Genomic DNA, 22,291 nt, shown 5'->3' with positions numbered 1-22,291 from the left:
GATTTGTAAACCTGCTAAACTGCTCTGATTTTTTTTTTCCATGTACAATTTTTTAAAAGGTGACTGGCGAGGTATCATTCAAAATAGCAAATTGTACAGAACAAGTCTCCAAACCATTCCTGCTCTTGCAATCAAAGCAAGCTTTTCAAAGACCAGAAGTTAGGAAAAAGGAAAAGCTGGTCTCCCCCACCCGTGTCCTTGTAGGCTATCTTAGCTTATTCAGTCAAACAGACGAAGTTCCACATATGTGCAAGAATGAACTGGACACGGCTGAGTTCAATGACAGCCATCAGAGCACCACCCAGTGGGGCAGAAATGAAATGCACAATTGACTCAAGTTGAAAACAAACATTTTTTGAAAAACCATCGGTGTGTCGCTTCTCGCTCTCTTTTGACCAGCAGAGATTACCCTTGCTTACCATATAACTGTGCTGAGACTTCATCAGAGCTAAAGGGGAACTGTGTTGTGGTGATGAGATCCTGAATTTTTCAAAAACACTTTAGTGACTTGGGAGCTAAAAGTACATTTACACCTTGGGGGTAGGGTGGGGGAGGTGTTAATCTGATGCTTTTTGATGCCGGTCAGGTATCTCGCATGATACAATCAATAGCGTGCTCACAGCACATCTGTTCCATTTTCAATTTGCATTGTGTGGATACATGACACCGGTTTGCTGCAAACTGATGGAGAAGCATTCTTGGGGATACTCCATGGTCTTTTGCTTTGCTGTTTAGCAGCTGCATCCTGCAATTATTTTCACAGTGACTGTGAGAAGCCATGTTGGTTCAATTTTTTTTTTTTTAAATTCTATGCTTCCACTGTCTCAACACCATACTTCTTTCTGAGTGGGCTTATGCCATTTTCATATTGCTGTCAGCCAGCATGGAGCCAACCTTGCTCTGTGCTGCTATTGTGACACGCACAAATACACCATACTGCTTGAGCTGTATGATCTGGGGGGTTATAGTGGCTCACAAGCTAAATATGAGGCAACAGTGTAACACTATTGCAAAAAAAGCAAACATCATTCTGGGATGTATTAGCAGAAGTGTTGTAAGCAAGATACGAGAAGTAATTCTTCCACTCTACTCCATGCTGATTAGGCCTCAACTGGAGTATTGTGTCCAGGTCTGGGTGCCACATTCAGGAAAGATGTGGACAAATTGGAGAAAGTCCAGAGAAAGGCAACAAAAATTACTGAAGGTTTAGAAGACATGACCAATGAGGGAGGATTGAAAAAAACTGGGTTTGTTTAGGCTGGAAAGGAGAAGACTGGGGTGGGGGGGAACACGATAACAGTTTTCAAGTACATAAAAGATTGTTACAAGGAGGAGGGAGACAAATTCTTCTCCTTAACCTCTGAGGTTAGGACAAGAAGCAATGGGCTTAAATTGCAGCAAGGAAGGTTTAGGCTGAACATTAGGAAAAACTTCCTAATTGTCAGGGTGGTTAAGCACTGGAATAAATTATCTAGGGAAGTTCCTTCATTGGAGATTTTTAAGAGTGGGTGAGACAAACACCTGTCGGGGATGGCCTACATAATACTTAGTCCTGCCCTGAGTGCAGGGGACAGGATTAGAAGACCTTTCAAGGTCCTTTCCAGTCCTATAATTCTACAGCAATCAAAACTGGATGAATTTGGCCCTGGACTTTGCCCATTGCGCTACCGAGCAGATGATGTGGGAGCAGGCGAATATTCTACAGCAACAGCAGCTCCCCCCAGCAGCAGGAGAACACGTGGAAGAGGCGGCAGCAGGCCGACCAGGTAGAGGATGACACTGAACTGTTGGAACTAGAACAGTGGTTCTCAACCTGGGGTCCAGGGCCCACTGGGGGGCTGCAAACAGGTTTCAGGGGATCCTCCAAGTAGGGCTAGCAATAGACCTGCTGGGGCCCAGGGTAGAAAGCCAAAGCCCCACCACATGGAGCTGAGGCCCAGGACGCCAAGTCCTGTCACCCAGGGCTGAAGCCGAAGCCTGAGCAACTTAGCTTGGCAGGGCCCCTTGTGGCATGGGGCCCTGGGCAATTGCCCTGCTTGCTACTCCCTAGCACCGGCTCTGGCTTTTATAAACAGGAAAGCAGTTGCTGTGGCACAGGTGGGCTGTGGAGTTTTTATATCATGTTGGGGGGGGGCGGTGGACAGCTCAGAAAGAAAAGGTTTGAGAACCCCTTAACTAGAGAACCAGTTCCTGGATCAGCTACATAGCATTCAGGGCCATTTCTGGGCTGTGAAACCAGCGTGGAGTGGTGGGAGAGGGTTGTTCTGCAGACATGGGACGACTGCTGTAGCAAGAGGACTTCAGGATGGGGAGGGCTACCGTTCTTGAGATCTCTGCAGAACTGACCCCGGAGCTTTAGGCAGAACCTACCAACATGCAGTTCCCCATATCCATGGAGAAATGGATCGGCATTGCAATCTGGAATCCGGCCACAGACCAATGGCGACAGATCAATGTGCCAACCAATTCAGCACTGAGAGATCAACTGTTAGGGCCATGCTCATTCAGATCAGCTATCCAGTGACGAAGTACTGTCTAACCAGATCCTGAAGCTGTGGAATGCTCAGGAGACAATTGATGGCTTTGCACGCATTGGGTCCCCAAACTGTATTGAGATAACTGATGGAACCCACGTGCCTATCATTTGCGCTCCCTCATCAGGGTGCAGAATTTATAAACAGAAAAGGAGTATTTCTTGCTGGTGCTTCTAGGACTGGTTGACCCCTGCAGCAGATTTACAGATATAAATGCAGGGTGGTTTGGACGTATCTACCATGCTAGGACCTTTCGGAACTCAGTTTTATTTAAATTAATGGAGGAAGGACTTTTTGCCCCAGGACCAATGTGGATATTAATGTCATGGAGGTTGGCCCAGTTATTCTGGTAGACCCATCTTATCCTCTGATGCCCTGGTTAAAGAAGCCATATACAGGCCACTTGGACACATGGAAGGAACATTTTAACTGGTAGTAGTAGTCGAGCTTGTGTTTGGTTGTTTGAAAGGCAGTTGGCGCTGCTTATGGAAGAGGTTGGAAGTAGCAGAAAAAAAAGTTTCTGCACGTTGTGTTCTGCACAATGTTTATGAGAGGCAGAAAGCCATAACGATGGGTGGGAGTCTTCTGTGAATCAAGCAGCCAGCAAGGCATCCCATAGAAAATGCTAACACCTGTGGGGATATTGTCAGGCTACCTATTGGTCCTATTTTGAGTCTCATGTCTGAACGTGTGCAGTTGTTAGCTTGTGAGGGCACGTTGGGACAGACATTGCAAACACTGGGGTTTCGTGTCTGGATGGTGGAACATTCTCTCTGTAATTCTATAAAACCCTATGAATTATTGCAGATTTATGTAAAGGATTTCCTGAGTTAAATGCAGTGCTGCCTCATAATTGATGGAGTTAACATGGTTTTTATTAATAAAGAACAATAACAAAAACCAAAATTGTAAATGAACCAATGGAAAAAATACAAAAATATTTTTGTATTTGAAAGTACATTGAACTAAACAATCTACTCCTGATGGATGGTAAACAAACCTGTCATTAAAACCATGCAAACACAACTGGAAGTGCAACAGTACTAACAGTGGAAAGAGAACAATTATTTTTGGGGGAGGGGTGGCAGTGATAGGCAGGTATGCACCTTCTCTCTGCCTCCTCTTGCCCATATGGTCTCTAGGGTTAAGTGCCACAGCTCAAAATTGTCAGAGGCGCTGAAGGACTCGGAACTGCTGGGCTCCCAGCAGCCCATGTTCTTGGTGCCTGGAGGTTGGTTCTGAGAGGGGAATGGCTGCTCATAGCACTACTACAGGGGTATGGCAGGGAGGAGCTGCTGCTGGCCCAGTAGCCAATATTGTCCAGGGGCAGAAGGAAATGGCTGAGCCCTAAATGATGGGACTCCTGGCCTCTCAGTAGTATATTTTGGAGGAGAGCATTCTGGCTCAGGATAGCATCCATGAGTTGCCTCTGAATCACCTTGTCTTTTCCCATGCTCTCCATGGCCATGGTGATGCTGTCCTTGGCCACTGCCACAAGCTGCTGGGAGAGCTGCATTTCTTTTTCCCTCTGGGTCATAAGGTTCTGCCTCCATCTCTCAGCCAGCCTCGCTTTCCTCTGGGACTCTGCTATGAGTTCTGTAAACATCTTATCCTGCGTCTTTCTTTTTTACCACCTCTGGTTGGCCAGCCTCTCAGCAGTAGATAGAAGCCCTGTCCTTGCAGGCCTGGCCATTGCAGGTGGGAAGAAAAACAGTCACTTATTGTTCATATTCCAGACTGGCCATCAGCATTTTTTATTACATATGTGGGACTCTACCTCTTCCCAGCCTTGGTGGCACCTCAGAGATGGCAAGTGGTCTGTGTGTGAGAAGTGTGCTGCAGGCATTAGAATGTCTATCTGCTGACTACACTGTTAATAAGGTGGGGGTATGGAATTATGTTTCAGGTTTGTTTTTGCAGTTCTATTTGTGTGCTGGAGGTGTTTCTGCGGGGTCAGAGAGGTGAAGGGGGGAGGCGAGCTGGATAATAATCTCCTTTAGGTTGTCCTGACTCTCGACGGCATTATGGTGAGGCAGGTGACTAGGCGGCAGAGAATGGTCTTATTGATAAAGGTGAAGGGTAGCCCAGTGAGACAAGTTATTCAAGAGGATGGTACCCCAGAAATGCAGCAGGAATGGAAGGGGCTTGCAACCTATAGCCAGGGGGTGGAGAGGCATGTTGCTATTCTCTGTAATGTCAGAAACAAAATCAAGTGATTTCTCAGTCTTAACTTCTGCTGTATCTCCCCTGCAGACATGCAGAGACAAATATATAGGGTCGTGTAGTGATTGTGACCTACAACATGTGTTACAGGGCATTTGTACCTCAGCAGAGAGCAGTGCTGTCTGTGCCTTAATGGGGCATGCAGTGCACATTTATACTAGGGCTGTCAAGCAATTAAAAATTTTACTCGCTATTAATCACACCGTTAAACAATAATAGAATACCATTTATTTAAATATTTCTGGATGTTTTCTACATTTTCAAATATATTGACTTAATTACAACACAGAATATGAAGTGTACAATGCTCACTTTATATTTATTTTTATTACAAATATTTGCACTGTAAAAAACAAAAGAAATAGTATTTTTCAATTCACCTAATACAAGTACTGTAGTGCAATTTCTTTATCATGAAAGTTAAATTGTAGAATTATGTACAAAATGTAGAATTATGTACAAAAATAACTGCACTCAAAAAAAAATAATGTAAGACTTTAGTGCCTACAAGTCCAATCAGTCCTACTTCTTGTTCAGCCAGTCACTCAGACAAACAAGTTTGTTTACATTTGCGGGGGATAATGCTGCCCACTTCTTGTTTACATCACCTGAAAGTGAGAACAGACATTTGCATGGCACTATTGTAGCCAGTGTCCCAAGATATTTACTTGCCAGATGTGCTAAAGATTCATATGTCCCTTCATGCTTCAACCACCATTCCAGAGACACACATCCATGGTGAGGACAGGTTCTGCTCAATAACAATCGAAAGCAGTGTGGACCGACGTGTTCATTTTCATCATCTGAGTCAGATGCCACCAGCAGAAGGTTGATTTTCTGTTTTGATGGTTCAGGTTCTGTAGTTTCCTCACTGGAGTGTTGCTCTGACTTCTGAAAGCATGCTCCACACCTCATCCCTCTCAGATCTGGGAAGGCACTTCAGATTCTTAAACCTTGGGTCGAGTGCTGTAGCTACCTTTAGAATCTCACATCGGTACCTTCTTTGCATTTTGTCAAATCTGCAGTGAACGTGTTCTTAACACAAACATGTCCTGGGTCATCATCCGAGACTGCTATAACATGAAATATATGGCAGAATGCGGGTAAAACAGAGCAGGAGACATACAATTCTCCCCTGAGGAGCTCAGACACCAATTTAATTAACACATTATTTCTTTTAACAAGCATCATCGGCAGGAAGCATGACCCCTGGAATATTTGAAAATGTAGAAAAACATTCAAAAATACTTAATACATTTCAATTGGTATTCTATTATTGTTTAACAGTGTGATTAAAACTACTACTAATCACAATTAATTCTTTTAATCGCACTTACTTTTTTTGAGTTAATAGTGTGAGTTAACTGCAATTAATTGACAGCCCTAATTTATACCACACTTCAACAATGAACACTAACCACACTTCTTTTCCTGTATCCCCTGGTGCAATAAACTGTTGAATTTTGCACAAGTGAATGTTTTCATTATTCTGATCCGCTGGGTGGGGGAGCACGTTGGGCAGCATAGAGATTGCAGCTGTGCCACACTGCTGGTTGCCAGTTTTGAGACAGCAAAAAAAGGGATGGGTGGGTTTGCCAGTTAGGTGAGATGAGAGAATGGCACAAGTGCTGGAACTAAGCGTGCTGCCGTACCCCCTGGGTTGAAGTAGTTTCCATTATGTGCAGGGTTTACAGTTTGGCTCACTGGCTCTCAGCAACCCCACTGTACAAATCGTTCCAGAGAATGGGAAAGGAAAACAAACGGATAGGTAAGGGCCCTCTATGCGGTGATTCTGAAAGCAGTTGAGTGTTGTGGATTTAGCACATCACAGAGGCCGCTTGCCTGGGCAGAGTCGCTGCCGTTTTGGACACAGGTTTGGGAGGACTGAATGGACAGTGTTGGCTGAGATGGGGACTGGAAACTCAGGAGGGCCATAGTGCACCTGGCCTCAGCCATTGCAGGTGGATGTGAGCTACTCCTAAAGCTAGGGCCACAGTAGAATCATAGAATATCAGGGTTGGAAGGGACCTCAGGAGGTCATCTAGTCCAACCCCCTGCCCAAAGCAGAATTAGTCCCCCACTAAATCATCCCAGCCAGGGCTTTGTGAAGCCTGACCTTAAAAACCTCTAAGGAAGAAGATTCCACCACTTCCCTAGGTAACCCATTCCAGTGCTTCACCACCCTCCTAGTGAAAATTTTTTTCCTAATATCCAACCTAAACCTCCCCCACTGCAACTTGAGACCATTACTCCTCGTTCTGTCATCTGGTACCACTGAGAACAATCTAGATCCATCCTTTTTGCAATTCCCTTTCAGGTAGTTGAAAGCAGCTATCAAATCCCCCCTCATTCTTCTCTTCAGCAGACTAAATAATCCCATTTCCCTGTACTGTACTGTACAGTAATCATCATCACCACAAATGGTAAGTCTAGGTACATACATACCAAAGCCTCCAGGAATCTGCCTTATCAGTCCTGGCCAGGGTTCCTGGCTGGAACTCAGGATCAGCTGATGCAGAGCAGGACTGCAGCTAGCTTTCCAGCTGATCGGCATCAGGATCCTGTGTCCCCAAAAGATCCTGTCTCTCAGGGGGACAGTTCCTCTGAGGCAGCCTTCTGTTCATCTTCCAAAAGATCATCCTCAGGGGGGTGGAGAGATGGTGGGGAGAAGTGTGGGCCGCAGGATCCAAATGGTGCCTGGGACAGGTGGTACTATAATTGTGTAGAACCCTATCTGGTTCATCAAAAAAATGGGCATGTCACATGTCCCCTGCCAGATTGAAATGAAGGACAAAAGGAGACAATGTACTTTTTCCTGAGCAACTTGCTCTTTGTCTGGCACTGCTCCATGTTCCTCACAAACATCTGCTTTGTAATGCCCACAAGAAGCACTTTATTCCAGAGGCTGGCCACAAGAGCTTCTTGCACTGACACTTCTCCCCAGATGGTGATGAGATCCAGGGTCTCAGCACATCACCAAATGGCTGTGCAAGGTATGGTGCCTGGCTTCTAGAGTGCTATTGTGGTTGTATTACAAAAATGATGCACAGTGATCCAAGAGCAAATGGGCAAAATCTGGCCCCATGCCAGCTTTTAAAGGTGGAGGGGTCATCTTGGGAACTTGACACCAAAGCATGGGAGGGCAGACATGTAAATGGACAAGTCAGTAATGGTCAAACTGCAAAACACTGTGGGATAGCCAGTAGAAGCCTGCAAGAAGGCGAGAATGAGTTTTATACAAGAAGATACTTTCTGCAAAACAGGTCACAGGAGGTAAATTTACATTTATGTATGGTTTCTTTCCCCAGAAGAGTATAGATTATATCATCTGACAGAAATACAATCCTCTCTCTCTCAGGGAGAACGTAGCAGCTGTTTAACAAACATTAAACGCTACAGTTCAGAACAGGAAATGAAGAGTACCTTCTCCATTTTTACATACAGGGTGCATGGTGTAGTTACTCCACTTGGAATTGGGCCAGGATACCATGCCCTTCTCTTGTAAGAATTGTAGGGGAATTTTTAATAACCTAGTCAGCAATTGCGTCCACACGAGTAGACCAGTCTCATTCAATTTGAAGCAAACCTGGTCCACTTTGCAAGAGGACGCCAGAGTTCATGATAAATGTGGAGCTAATGGGCAGTAATGAATTTGTGCCATGTGTACCTGTTTTCAAACTGGATTAACTCAATTTGATCAGGTTTAAAACCCCACGTAGTCAAGCCCCAAGTCCCACTGAAAGTCGATGAGATTTAGGGATTTAAGTGCTTTTGAAAATGTTGCCCAAGATCTTTTGGACAAGACCACTGACTAGGTTAACAACAATTCCCCTACAACTCTTGCAAGAGAAGGGCATGGTATCCTGGCCCAATTCCAAGTGGAGTAACTACAATGTGGACCCTGTACATAAAAATGGAGAGGCACTCTTCATTTCCTGTTCTGAACTATCGTGTTTAACGTTTGTTAAACACCTGCCATGTTCTCTCTGAGACAGGACTGTATTTCTATCAAATGAAATAATCTATACTCTTCTGGGGAAAGAAACCATATATAAACGTAAGTTACCTCCTGTGACCTGTTTTGCAGAAAGTATCTTCTTGTATTATGCTATTCAAAGAAAGAATGAGTTTTATACATAATTCCCAATGGGATTCACTGTGTGGGGGGGGAGAGGGGGAGGAGTGAGGGGGAGGGAAGGAAGTAAGGAAGTAATGTTAGGGGATCATGGTGAAAGTAATTTTTCTTTTCTCCACTCAAACCAAGAATATTTGGAAGGTGACTTCTAAGCTGCACTAAACAGAAAACATTCAGAAGGGTCACTTCTAGACAGAGCCCAGAGGTTTGAGGACAGCCGTTGAGGACTCGACTTCAGAGTGATCTGCTCCATCAGTGAACGAGGAACGTAAAATATAAGTGTTCAATTGCTTCACACTTGTTAGACGATAACACACCAAGGGCTTAATCCTGTGCAGCACATGCAGAGAGCACTGGGAGTATGAGTCCGAGGGGAAAATGTGATGTGCAGGACAGGGAATGTCGGAGTACCTGAAGTGGCATTATCAAGTGCACTGCCCCATGGATGCCAAAGCTACAGCCCTCACAGCAAAGGAGGGTCGGTCTAGCTAAGCATATTGCGAGCATGCAGAAAGAGTCACCACTTACACCCACATCCATCCACCCAAACAGTGTCTCTTTTTCCTTTAACCATGTTTTGATTAAGACTATGCTGATAAAGGACTCTTCCCCCACTAGGTCCACAGGACTGCGCCCTGCACTTAGCCATACCCTTCATGCTGATAATGAAGCTGATCACCCTTACATTCCGTGCGGGGAACCATGCTGATCTATTAAGCCTGCTGGATTGGCATGGGTCACTCTCAATTTCAGGTGACACTTGTTTGGATCCTGAGCATCCACTTCATACTCCTCGATTGGAAGAGCTAGAGTCATGGGGGAAGCTCTCCAGGCTGCACCTCTAGTCACTTCATAGGACAGGAGGATTAATCAGAGAGAGAGAGAGATGCTGCCAAGAGCATAGCCTTGCCACCAGAGCTGTAATTAGAGAGACACTGGAGAGTGTGACGTAGGGCAGTGGTTTTCAAACATTTTTTCTGGCAACCCAGTTGAAGAAAATTGTTGATGCCCACGACAACGGAGCTGGGGATGAGGGGTTTGGGAGGAGCTCAGGGCTGGGACAGAAGGTTGGAGTAGAGGGATGAAGGCTGTGAGGTGGGGCCAGAAATGAGGGGTTCAGGATGTGGGAGGGGGCTCTGGGCTGGAGAATGGGGTTGGGATGCAAGGGGAGTCAGGGCTCTAGGCTGGGGCCGCAGATAAGGAGTTTAGGGTGCAGGAGGGGGCACCAGGTTTGGGGGGGCTTAGGGCTGGGGCCAGGGTTGAGGGGTTTGGGGTGCAGGGTCTCCAGGGGGCTCCAGGCTGCGGCAGGGGATTGGGGTGTGGGCTTACCTTGGGCAGCTCCCGGTCAGTGACACAGTGGGGGTGCTAAGGCAGACTTCCTGTGCTGGCACTGTAGACCATGCTACGCTGCAGCCAATGGGAGTGTGGAGCTAGTGCTCGGGGTGGGGGCAGCACACAGAGCCCTGTGGTCCCTCTGCCTAGGAGCCGGACCTGCTGCTGGCTGCTTGCGGGGCGCAGTGCTGTCTCGGAACAGGTTGGGGCTAGCCTGCCTTAGCCGGGCAGCACCGCAGATGGGACTTTCAAGAGCCTGGTCAGTGGTGCTGACCAGAGCTGCTGTAACCCAGTGCCTTACATTCCACAACCCAGAATTTGAAAACCACTGATGTAGGGTACAGTTCTTCCCATATCTCTACACACAGAGGCAAGATGGGGACTATACAATAGGCCAAAGAAAGCAAAAAGGAAAAGAGAGGAAGACAGAGAATGAGGGGAACGGAGAAATCTGGAGGTCAGGAGATAGAAAGAGAAAGAGAAGGAGGAGGATAGAAGGAGAAAGAGCTAATTGCAGTTTGAGAAGTTTGCATGGTTGACAAAAAAACAACAACATGCTTTACCCCTCACTGTTGGTAATCACAATAATTCCCTTTATCATTCAACTGAAACTCAAATGTAAACGAACAACAACATAACTTGCATGATTTTGAGAGTGCATGTAACTTTGTGTAGACTATCTAAATGTGTTACAATATTTCCAACATGCCTGTAGGAGGTCTCTCTGTTTTTCTTTTGGTTTCAACTTTAGAACTCAAAAAATGCAGTAACTTTATTGGAGGAAAAATAATTTACAGTTTTTGGAAATTCAAGCCACACTCTCTCCTTTCACTATTCTCCTGGGGAGGCAGTTTCATATGAATGCATGAAAACCCATCTTAATTGCTTCTACTCTACTGGTGACAATGCCGTTGTTTTGATGTCAGACTGAACACTAATTTCCTACTTTATTTTACTTATGACTCATCAGGTGGAAGTTAGTATGTTATAAAAATCCAAAGCAAAGGATCTTGTGGGAGAAGGTGGTAAATGTTGTAACAATAATGTGATACAGGTCTATTAGCTATATGTATGCATGGAGCCCTAAGTAGTCATCATATAAATGAATACAAAGAAGGTGAAAGGTTACATTTTTACTCTGTAAGTAAGCTCAAGCCATTCAAATTCCAATACACCATCTCGTTTTAAAAAAATACGATTTCCTACTTAGATTTATTTTTCCTTTAATAACAGATAGTTTAGCATTTCATAGTTTTGCATTCTACACTCTTATACACACTGTCCTTGTATTAGCATTAAAACACAAAAGACATAGCAAGACCTCCAAACACAAATAAATACCAAAAAACACAGTATACAACAAACTGAAGTACAACATCGAATAATGCTATTGGAAAATTAAGACATGTTGCTTCATTATTATTATTATTATTATTATTAACAACATGGTTATTGCTGAGCAATAAATTATACATTTTTAAAGTCTGTCCCCACCCCCCGCCCCCTTAAAAAAAAAGTACGAATACCACTGGTTACCAGATCACTTGCACTGTATCCTTACAGCTATTGATAATTAAGACAGGCAGAATATACACAATCAAATGAGGTTGGCCTTCTTTGGTCTTTGTTTTTGGATTGTAAAACTGAACATAACAGGTGTACCATTCACTGAAGAGTATGAGATAAAATGTAAATTACACAAGTTTTATAAACATTAATTTGTACACTATTCTTGATTACTCATGTATTTTCCACAGATATTTCTTAAGAGAATTTCTTGGAAATGTCAGCTTTTAGCTTTTCTAATTTGTATGTTGTTTCGTGTGTTTTAAAGGTTATCCTACTTGTCTGAGAGGAATGGACCTACCTACAACCCATCGCTTCTGAATGGGATATTAACATCCCCTAATCACTAATAAATTATTGGAGTTTTATATCTCATAAGAAATCCTGAACTTTATTCCCCTATAAAACTGAAAAGTTATATAACCCCTAACACAACAGCTACAAGGAAAATAAATGTGTGGATCATATGGTGCATCAGCAATGATAGAAGCCTGAACTTTTCCATTCCACAAGTGCAGATTATACAACTCGCTGCCAGTGAGACAGGTCATAGTTGGAAAATGTATCCTTTCAAAAATGAGCTATAACTGAATTTAAAGCTCAGAACACTCTATGCAGGAGAATGACCTTTACGTATGGCAATGCTGGTTTATCTCAGTAACCCTTAGACAGAGTCAAATTTTCTCACTGCGCATCCCACTGCTAGCAATGGTGCGAGTGGACACTGGCATTGCTAAGAAGTTAAAAAGTCCTCGTGGAACTGGCAACCAAATTAACAGTTTAGTTCCAAAGGACCAAAAGGTAAAAAAAACACCACGAACAAACAACCCTTGCTTAAGTGGGTTGATGAACCAAAACCACAGAGTTGGAATCCAGATCTGAATTTACATAAATCCTGGGATATTGGATCAGGTGTAGCTCTGTGAAATTTAGATGTTATTTGAACCCTAAGGAACTAATCCTAACTTGGAGAAAACGTGGCCTAATATAGACACTAAAATCATGAGATGGAAGACAAACGCTACAGTCTTGCCAATAAATTAGAAGAGAAATAGGATTAAACAGATCCCTTGTGTGCTGTCTCTCTTAACTCTAACAGAATTTAAGGGATGCCTCTGAATTTGCACCCAAAATTTCTCCTTGACCTTCCTCCATTTGGCACTGTCTTGAGACTCAGATTAAAAGGCAGGAAGTAACAGTGAAACCCTCAATTTCGTTGCTCAGCTAACTGATTGAGAAAGGGTCACAGTAAAGGTTGACATACCACAATAAATCCACTTAAACGGTTTTTGGTCCCCCTGCCTACTTGAGCCCTTAAAATCTATTCCCCAAAATGAGGGCACCATAAAAAGAACAATTGAAAAGTACTGTGTTTGGTAACACGTGGGCTGTCACGTGCATGCCCCCAAATCATGACAGCTCGTATGTTTAATTCTAGCCCTTACAGTCTTGACTGTGGGTCTTTAAAATAAGTCACTTTGTTTTTCAGTTTCTTTAAGGGATAAACACATGAAAAGGTGAGGTCCAGTGGTCTGAACATAGTACTAGGAGACAGGAACCTCTAATCTAATCTTGGCTCCAACACAAGTTCCTTTTGTGGCTCTGGGCAAGTCATTCCACCTCTCTAACTCAGTTTTCCTGCCTATAATATGTGAATGCTTCTTGTGAGGATTAGTTCTTGTTTGTAAAATGCTTTGTAAATGAAAAGCACTATGTATTATACAGTAAGCACTAAGAATCATGATCAAATAGACCAAAGTCCAGGGTAGATTTTTTTTTTTTGAAGTTTCCATGATTTCTAGGTCAACAGAAGTTGAGAGGTATTGATTGAAGTAAACCGCAGGAATCCCAGGAAGAGGTGGGCAGAGGACTAGCTGTTTTTCCATGTTCTTACCTTCACGAATAAAAAATAAACAATCTTTTGCCCCACCTCTTCCGTCTGAGCTGCCCAGCACCAACTATTTCTTTTTTTAAAAAAAACCCTGAATCTCCTGATTAGCTGAGTAAAAGGAAGGGTGTGTGAACTAGACGCCACTCCCTGGAGCATCCATATAAAGTTTTCAGAAGGATCCAGCAAGCTACCCACTTCCCACGAGACAAAGCAGATTTTGTGTGCAGTGTGCTGAGTCTTCATACCTGGAGTGTGGGAATCCAGGGCTTGCTACTATCCATGAGTCTCCCTTAACAGCAGCAAAAAATATTTGCACCAGTCGACCAAGACTGATTTGGGGGCTGGGGTTATTTTGACCACTTCTATATGGTCAAACAATTCTTTGCCTGATGACAAACCCGGAATATATATAACATTGTAACAGTGAAAACTAAGATACTAGGTTTGTAACTAAAATTAGCTAAGATTATTTTTGTCCCTCCACCTATTAATATATTTGCATAGTTAAACATCAAGGCATCAAGACTGCAGTAACATTTGATATAGTCAGGAGGTGCAGAATACTTCTCTACCATTGCCTACAGGCTTTTCTGTCTTGCACCACAGAGCACCAATGTTATTAGAAACTGCATTGTTGGTGAAATGCCTATTCAGCATGATGGACTATAGTTAACAAATAGGTGGGTTTTAAACTCAGTCGCAACATGCCATAACCAGGGCAAGTTGGTAGCAACTTGAGCAGTACAATCGTACCCTAACATTCATGGGTTCAGTATTTTACAACTACAACACACACAGATCTCCATTACCTTGCATTTGAGAGATTCATCAGGCACATTTCATATCTTCAACTTTCCTTTTCCAAATTGGAAAACCAATTTGGAAGAGGAATTAAACTGCATTTTATCTTTCTTTCTTTCTTTTTTTTTTTTAAAAAGATAACTAGCATGTTACCCATTACATTTCATTATCACTGAAGTTAAGCTACCCTTTTCTGTTTTCCTATTGCACATTCTCTTTGAGAAGAACAAATTTACAGTAAAAGGCTGAAATCAACATTGCATATAAAAAGTCAGCAGTTGACTTAAGTTGTGAAGGCGTACATGTAGACAACAGCTAAACAAGATCCCTTTAAGATCAACGGAGAAGTAATGCAAACGCGGTCATGTATAAGGATCACAGATTGGTCTTTAAACGCTGAAATAGTTTCATCCTGTTTGGAATGAGACTTTTTTTTTTTTAAACAACAAATGCATGCATACTCTATGTATAGCATACAACAGCCAATTTCTGGTAGACTTAAATCTTTTTGCTAAATGCTGTTGATGGTAATGATTAGCACTGTAACTCAAATACCATGGACCCTCCACTGCGTTCATGCAACTCTACTGAGGCTCATGGGGTTTCAAAGGTGTGATCTGTGGGCAGAATATAGCCCTATGAGTCATTTTTATAGATAGTCCCCAGAAAAGTTCTGAAATATCTGGGAGGAAAAAAAACCTGAATGTTCAGGGGAAAAAAAATGTTTAATAAATTTACCAGACTCACAGGGCAGTAAAGCACAAGGAATCTTTGCCCAAAATTTGGATGACATTTCATGACCTTATTTCTCTAAGTGCTACATACTTTCACTGCTGGGAAGCTGAGGGAACCCACTTGCATATACAGCAAAAATCTCTCAGTCCAGGGATATCTGGCGAGTTCTGCAGATATGGGGATATTGTAATTGATGTACTCCACAGCAGGATATAGTTAAATTTTGCAGAATTAAGGGGAGCAAACTGGAAATTCTGTGGCAGCTTCACATCATTTTTAAAAATGAAAATACAGTCAGTATCAGCTTCCATGTTGATTATCTTGATATTAAAATCAATGCCAAAAGATTTTTGTATTGACAATACATTACTGCATTACAGAAGCTGTCAGAATGAAGCTGGAGGTTTTGGCAGCTGGGACTTCTGGCATCTGAGTAAGCATGGAATGAAGTTTGGAGAACTATGGATTAAATTCATTAGTTGATGTTTCTGGTAAAATAACCAGCAAACAATTATTGTTGACATTTAAATTTTCATCAAGAGGTTTCAGAGTTAACATCATACTGAAATGAATTGGTGATTCAGACATCCTAGAATTATTATAAGCTGTATGCAGACTCAAGAAGATTACACTATAAATTTACACTTGTTCTTATTTCATTTTTTGTTTACGATCTTGAATTCAGGAGCATAATTCTGCTGCAAGACCTGGAGTCTGTAACTAGAAAATTGCAAAACACACAGGGGCCTGATTATAATACAACTCTCACCTAAATCAGTCTCAGAGTCAAACAGGATAGAAACTGTTCTTATGTGACCACACATTTTCATTTAAATTTCACAATACATATATTAGCAATGGGAGCAGAGCCCTTTGGACATTTCCACTTGGGAATCCTGTTTTCAGTAAAATTCTGTGATGCACATACACAAAAGCTCAGCTGCCTACATTCATGACTATTAGAATGGTATGCAAGTTGAGTGAACCTTTGATCTAAAGCATAAGTGATGGGTTTACTTAGGCTGCCTGCATAAAACTGCAAGTGCCATATAGATCTTCTGCAGGAAGTCCTCCTTCTGTGCCACAAGTAAAACATTAGCACATGCCTCCTTACAATAGCCTGCACCTGTTGTCACCTATGTACCATACAAGGAATATAGTACCTAGACAGTAGAAGGCAAGAACAGGAAGACTGATTGCTATGGAATGTTTTGGATGCCAAGAAGCAGGCAGTATTCTAGCAGGTGCCTGGAAAACCCATGAAGACCACTTAGCATGCACTGTATATTTGTAACAGGAAAGTACTTCTTGCAGGCACAGTTTGTGAAGGCACAGCCATAAAAGACAATGGCAACAGAGACAAGCTGAACTACAAAGGCATGAATTCAACTGAGCCCTAGGTAAATATTGTGTCTACTCCCCCAAAAGTGGAAAACTGAATGGGTACAACCCTGACAGTCAAGAGGACCAGCACAATTCCTTCTCATATGCACAAAGGTGTACTAATTTGCTTCTCACATTAGTTCTAAGCAGCACTCAGATTTTAAAGTAGCACCCAGATGACTGGTATATAGTTAAGCTATGCCACTGGACTCTCTACTTCCAGACTAACAAGCAGAAGTAGATAAACGCAGTGGGTTGCAATCAGCATGTTTCAGGGTTGGGAAATGCTTGCTGCTGAAGTTCAGGCAGTGATAACAAAGAAACCTGTGTATTTCCCGGTTAGGATGTTTGTCAGTCTGCCGTGAACAGACAACAATTAGCGTATACATTAATATCCATTCAGAATTCTCAGATTAGTCAATTTAAAGTGCTGCCACCTTCCATACGCAGGATTGGGAGGAAGCATGACTTCTTCCTTCATGTTAGCCTAGGGGCATTGTCAAAGTCCAAGCTCCATAGGAGCAGTGTGCATACAAATTTGGGACCTGAACATGATGGATTCCATAGAAGCTCTCGCAGCCAAACCTGGACTTTGGCTTCTATTCTGCATGTTGCAAATTATCTAAGGGCTCTGAAGACAAGGCTACACATTTTGCCTGAAGTCCAGTTAAAACCACCATTTTGGGTATTATAATTAATCTAAATACAAAGCTATGGGTTATAAGCAGCACATCACATTTAAGGCACATGTATGCATGCAAGCCACCATCATCTTTCCGTTGCTTTCTGATCATATATCCTTAATAAGATGCAATGATCGCTAGTATAGAATGAACTTAGAGGATCATGACTGGCTGTTTTTCTGCACTAATCCTCTTCCCCCACACTGAAAATATTAGGTGTTGCACATTTATGCTGTCAGCAATATATATAGCTTGATTGGAAAGCATGAGGCAGAACTTTAAAAGCGTACAGGATTCCGTTTAGAACTCCAAAGTTCAACAAATGCCCTATTTTAGGGTGAAAACAATTATAAATCTGATAATGATGCACAGCATCCATGAGTGATTTTTCCTTAATTTTGAAATAGTGTCATTAACTACGACATATATTGTAGGTTTACATTTCTAAAGAGAAATAACATCAATAGTTGAATAATTTCTTTTTTTATCACAAGTGATAACCAGTGTTTGATATCTTCTATTTTTCTTCCAAGAAATATCAGTCTATCAACTGCTTTAAAATAAAATGTTTTCTGTAACAATTATTAATATAACTTTAAATAAAAATATGATTCTGATTTAGATACTTTCAAGAAGACCTGGATATTTTCCAAGGTCTTCTGACAAAGTAATTATTAAAACAGAGACCAGATGAGGCCTTAAAAAGACAATATACTGTATTTCAGACACGATTGCACTTAGTTTTTCAAAGTAATTATATCATAGTTGCAACATTACTTCATCATTTCTTCTTTTACTTAACATGCTGACAGTTTCCAGCTAATCCACATGTGAATTTTTTTGTATTCTAGTCTAAATGAAGAAAAGTCAGGTAATTTATTCAGCACATACTTTACATGTCTTTTCACCTCCAATTGACTAGATGAATAAGTTAAATAAAAAAGCCTCTCCGACTGTAATAATTATCCTCATGAGGGATTAATAATTCTTCAGAGTTTAAGTGTTATGAGTTCTATTAGAAAATATACCATGGTATGATTTCTTAATGTGTTGCTACTTTCGCCATTGGACCCTAAGAAGTTATGCCTTCAAACTCTTCCTTCTGTTCCACAAGGTGGTCCTTTGTGCTTTAGGACCTCTGATTGAAGACAAACTGATAGAAAACCCCCAAATGGAGTTGTCTTCTGTTTAATCTGCCTCCCCATTTGTGTGTCAGGGGTCTGGTAGATCCGAAGTATCCACTATGACTTTAATAAAAATAGTATCATCTTTAATATACGTTCCATTTTCTAGAACTGTTTGAGCCACAAAGACTGGGCAGCCAGATGCAATGTTCATTTCTCCAGTAGGCTTCTTGAAACTACTGCTGTTTGGGTCTGGCTTGAAAGCATCTCCTAAGTGACGTCGAGAAGGTCCCTGATCCATTAGCATCAGAGTCACTTTCTGTTTAAATGGCCAAGGAAGTAAGGCATCATATTCTCCACGCATTATGACGAAAAACAATGACAAGTGCGTCCCTTTTCCCATGCCATCTCCATTAAGGTAAACTCTGGCACACATCTTATAGCCAAAGTATCCAGTATAAAAAGGCTGGCTGTATAAGGACAGAGTCTTCCCCATGACAGCCTCTTGTTTCCGACGTTTATAATCTCGAATTTTCCAAATTAATACTCCATTGTAACTGGCCGTTTCTAACACTTGGAATCGGAGGTCCATGTCAGCCAACCGAATATCATGAACACTCAGCATTTGATCGTGTCTACTTAGCTGCGTCTCTAGTACGGCTAGTAGAAAATGGAGAGGGGGTTTGTGAGAAGAAAAGAATAATTTAACTTTTTTAAAAAAAATATAGAGAATTAATAATCAATAGCACAAAATAAATAAGTCTCACAATACTATAATAGTATAGGGTAAAACAGTATAAAGTTAAGAATCAACTGACATTTAGCCACATACAATAATTTCCACTGCCAGCAAGCAGTGATATTAATTGGCTCTTTTATAAAGCTGATATTTTACTGTATTATAGAGGAAGTTGGGAACTGCACTACACTTGATAGAAATGTCAAGCACTCAAAACATCCAGCATAAATATTGTTCAAATCACAATGCGATACAGCCAAAGCTAAAAAACAAAATCTGACATTTTTGCCTAATCAGCCGTTTACCAAGCATCTAATAATATTAACTGTAGATTTATCACTGTGGAAACCTTTGAAAATGATGACTGAACTCATGTGATTCCATTTAAATGTAGAAGAACCTTGGGTTGTTTCAGAATCTTCATCTTTGCCTGATCCTTCATCAGGGATCAGCAGCAAATGTATTATGAGTAAAAGCTGAAAATTCAAGCTATGTCCTATTATGGATAAACAGTTTTCTGCATTACATGGTACTAAGTACTCCCTCCTCCCCAAGGTTTTGTTGTTTGTTCATTTTTTAATGTGTCCTTTCTTCCCCTCTCATGGAACATAATAGTCATCACTATTCCTTTGTATTTTACTCTCTGGCAACGATAACAAAAATAGGTAGTATGGATTAGTAGAGGTACTTACATGAGGGAGTTTTTTGCTAAAATTATCTTTACATAGTAATTTGTCTTTAAACCAAACAATATTGCCTGAACCCTTAAGAATGGTCTACACTGTACTGCTAACTTGTGGTTTTCATCACCTTGTTCAATGTGTGAGGCAATGACCTTATTATTCAAATAGATCTCACTGTTTTCTTTACATCAAACATTCCTCTGTACTAGACATAAAAGACTGTACACTGACATCTGGAAGCATATTTTCAAGTGAATAAAAATAACTGATCTGTTCACTGGGACAATATTACCCCAGAAAGACTTGTCAATACACTGAAAATATTTTATTAAGAAGCTACTGGAATCTATTAGCTTTCTAAGACCAGCTGAGGAAATATTTGCAATTAACTTTCAGTGTAATCAATACTATGTTCAAGAGAACAAAGTAAGATAGGAAAGAAGTCTAAGGTATAGCTAGGAGGGAAAGTGTCATGTCATTAACAAAAAGATTACACACCTAATTTCCTTTTCAAGAAACTGAAGGATCAGCGTTACCAATGTTTTCAAAGGAAAATCACAAAGGGAGTTACATTCAAAATAGCTCATTTGGCTTTTTTACAGTAGCTGCTGGGCAATACTTTACTTCATTGTGCTTACACTCACCTGTATTTCGAGCTCCTTGTCCTGCAGTTTTATCAACGCTTTCCAGTTCACTCACTCTATTCTGGAGGGACTCCACACTGCTCTTCATGATGTCCGCCTCCTCCCAATTCTGTCGGAAGGGGCGGATCTCTTTATCCAGTTCTTTCAATTTCTCTGCTTGATTGTCTATCACTCGCTTTATGAAACAGTAAAATTTAGTTAAAAGAAAACACAACTACCAGGAAAAGCTGGAAATAATGAAGGCTATACAACGATTGTGGTCTGTGACAAAAAACATTTAAAATAAACTCACATCACTTAAATGAACCTTAGTGGTAGCATAATCTAGAGAAACAAGGACGGGACTAAAATAGGAACAGTTTTACTACTGGCTCTGCCCCACTGATCTTCTGGGTAGCTTTGGTTATGACACAACCTCTCAGTTTCCACCAAGCGTGAACAGAGATAACTAATTCACCAGGGTGTTGTGACAAATGAATGTCTGAACAGCACTTTGAAATGAGAAAGTCCTCTGGATGTGCTATTATTATTTTTAGAGCACTGTCAGGATCTCCAGTAAAAATAAGATTTAGGAAAAAGTTAGAAAATTAGTATTTTGGTCTTTGATTACAGAAGCTTGTTTCAATATAAGGTCTTATAATGAAGATTTTATTCATTGTTGAGTTTAATTTGGGTGGGATTTTCAAAAGCATCTAAGTGATTTAAGAGCCAAAAGTCAGTAAAACTCATGCTTCTGGTCACTCAAGCACCCTTTGCTCCTAAATTTAAACAGGCCATGAATCCTGAAGGTGCTCCTTGGTTCAGATTTTGTACAGTTATTCATAATTTTAAAAAGCCATGAGGTTTTTGTTCAAGAGAAGTGCAGAAAATCTTCTCATCTCTGAAGCAGGCACACTCATCTCATTTCTCAATACTCTATTTTAATAAAAAAATTAAGCAAGGAAAGAAGAGCACACCCACCAGATTGCTTCAAATCTAATACAAAAAATATGGAATGTTTTATACTGTCACGGCTAATTTAGAACAGCAGGAATTTTAGCCAGAACCATGTATTCAATTATAGAGTTCAAATGATACTGAAAGTATTTGAAACAAGAAACTGCTTTGGCTACCAGCTACAGTTAAATTCCAGATCTGACTTGACGGTTTCATATAATCTATCAGAGTTTATTAAAAATCCCCAGCAAATTTCAAAACGTTTCACTTCTACTTTTTTTTTTTTTGCACTTTAAATATAAAGACAAGTTCAGTTTATTTTGTGTCTACCTTCTGGGCAGATAACCAAGCATTCAATGTTCTTTGTGGTGATAACCTTAATGTCCCACACTTCATTCACTTCCCCTTTTGGAAGTTTATTTTAACCACTCAGTTTCAATACATACTGGAAATCTGTAATGATTAAATGAATGCTTCGAATTTGACAGTCAGCTAGTAGAATTATTATATTCTATAGGTGTGTTTTATCCTGCTATAGCTAAGAAATACTAAGCTATGTAGTACGTTTCAAGAATAACCGTAACTTTTTTTTTTTTACACTGATGCTTCAAAATAAGTATGTATGAATCTTGAAATGATGACTATGTGAAGCAAAGCTCTGTACTAAATCAAATGTGTGGATCTGTGCTCCCATCAAATAGATTAATGTTACTGTGCGTAGTGATACTAATCATAAACTACAAATACAAAAAAAATTATTTCACCTTCTGTTCTGGGGCAAAAGACCACAGAGGGGAATAAAACAGAGAACAGCCTTGAGATGTATCTCTAAAAGGGAGCACACCATGAGATGACCTAACCCAATTGTATAAGAGGATATCA

General features: G+C 41.1%; 1 protein-coding gene across 5 annotated transcripts in view; it reads right to left on the bottom strand.

Annotated features, from left to right (window-relative positions):
• Nucleotides 1-11,080: 11,080 nt before the first annotated feature.
• TRAF3 (TNF receptor associated factor 3) overlaps nt 11,081-22,291 on the bottom strand; it is a 90,571-nt gene continuing 79,360 nt past the window's right edge. For all 5 annotated transcript variants that reach the window (XM_073349709.2, XM_073349708.2, XM_078853391.1 and 2 more), the window contains 2 exons: nt 20,474-20,648; nt 11,081-19,067 (listed from right to left, as the gene is read on the bottom strand). In XM_073349709.2, the coding sequence (XP_073205810.1) occupies nt 18,496-19,067; nt 20,474-20,648 (747 nt within the window). In that variant the 3' untranslated portion in view covers nt 11,081-18,495. The remainder of the gene's footprint in view (nt 19,068-20,473; nt 20,649-22,291) is intronic.

This window comes from Lepidochelys kempii, chromosome 6 (assembly GCF_965140285.1).
Source record: "Lepidochelys kempii isolate rLepKem1 chromosome 6, rLepKem1.hap1, whole genome shotgun sequence".
Classification (NCBI taxonomy): domain Eukaryota; kingdom Metazoa; phylum Chordata; order Testudines; family Cheloniidae; genus Lepidochelys; species Lepidochelys kempii.
The sequence above is the reverse complement of the archived record's forward strand: the minus strand, read 5'-3'. Positions and strand labels throughout refer to the sequence as shown.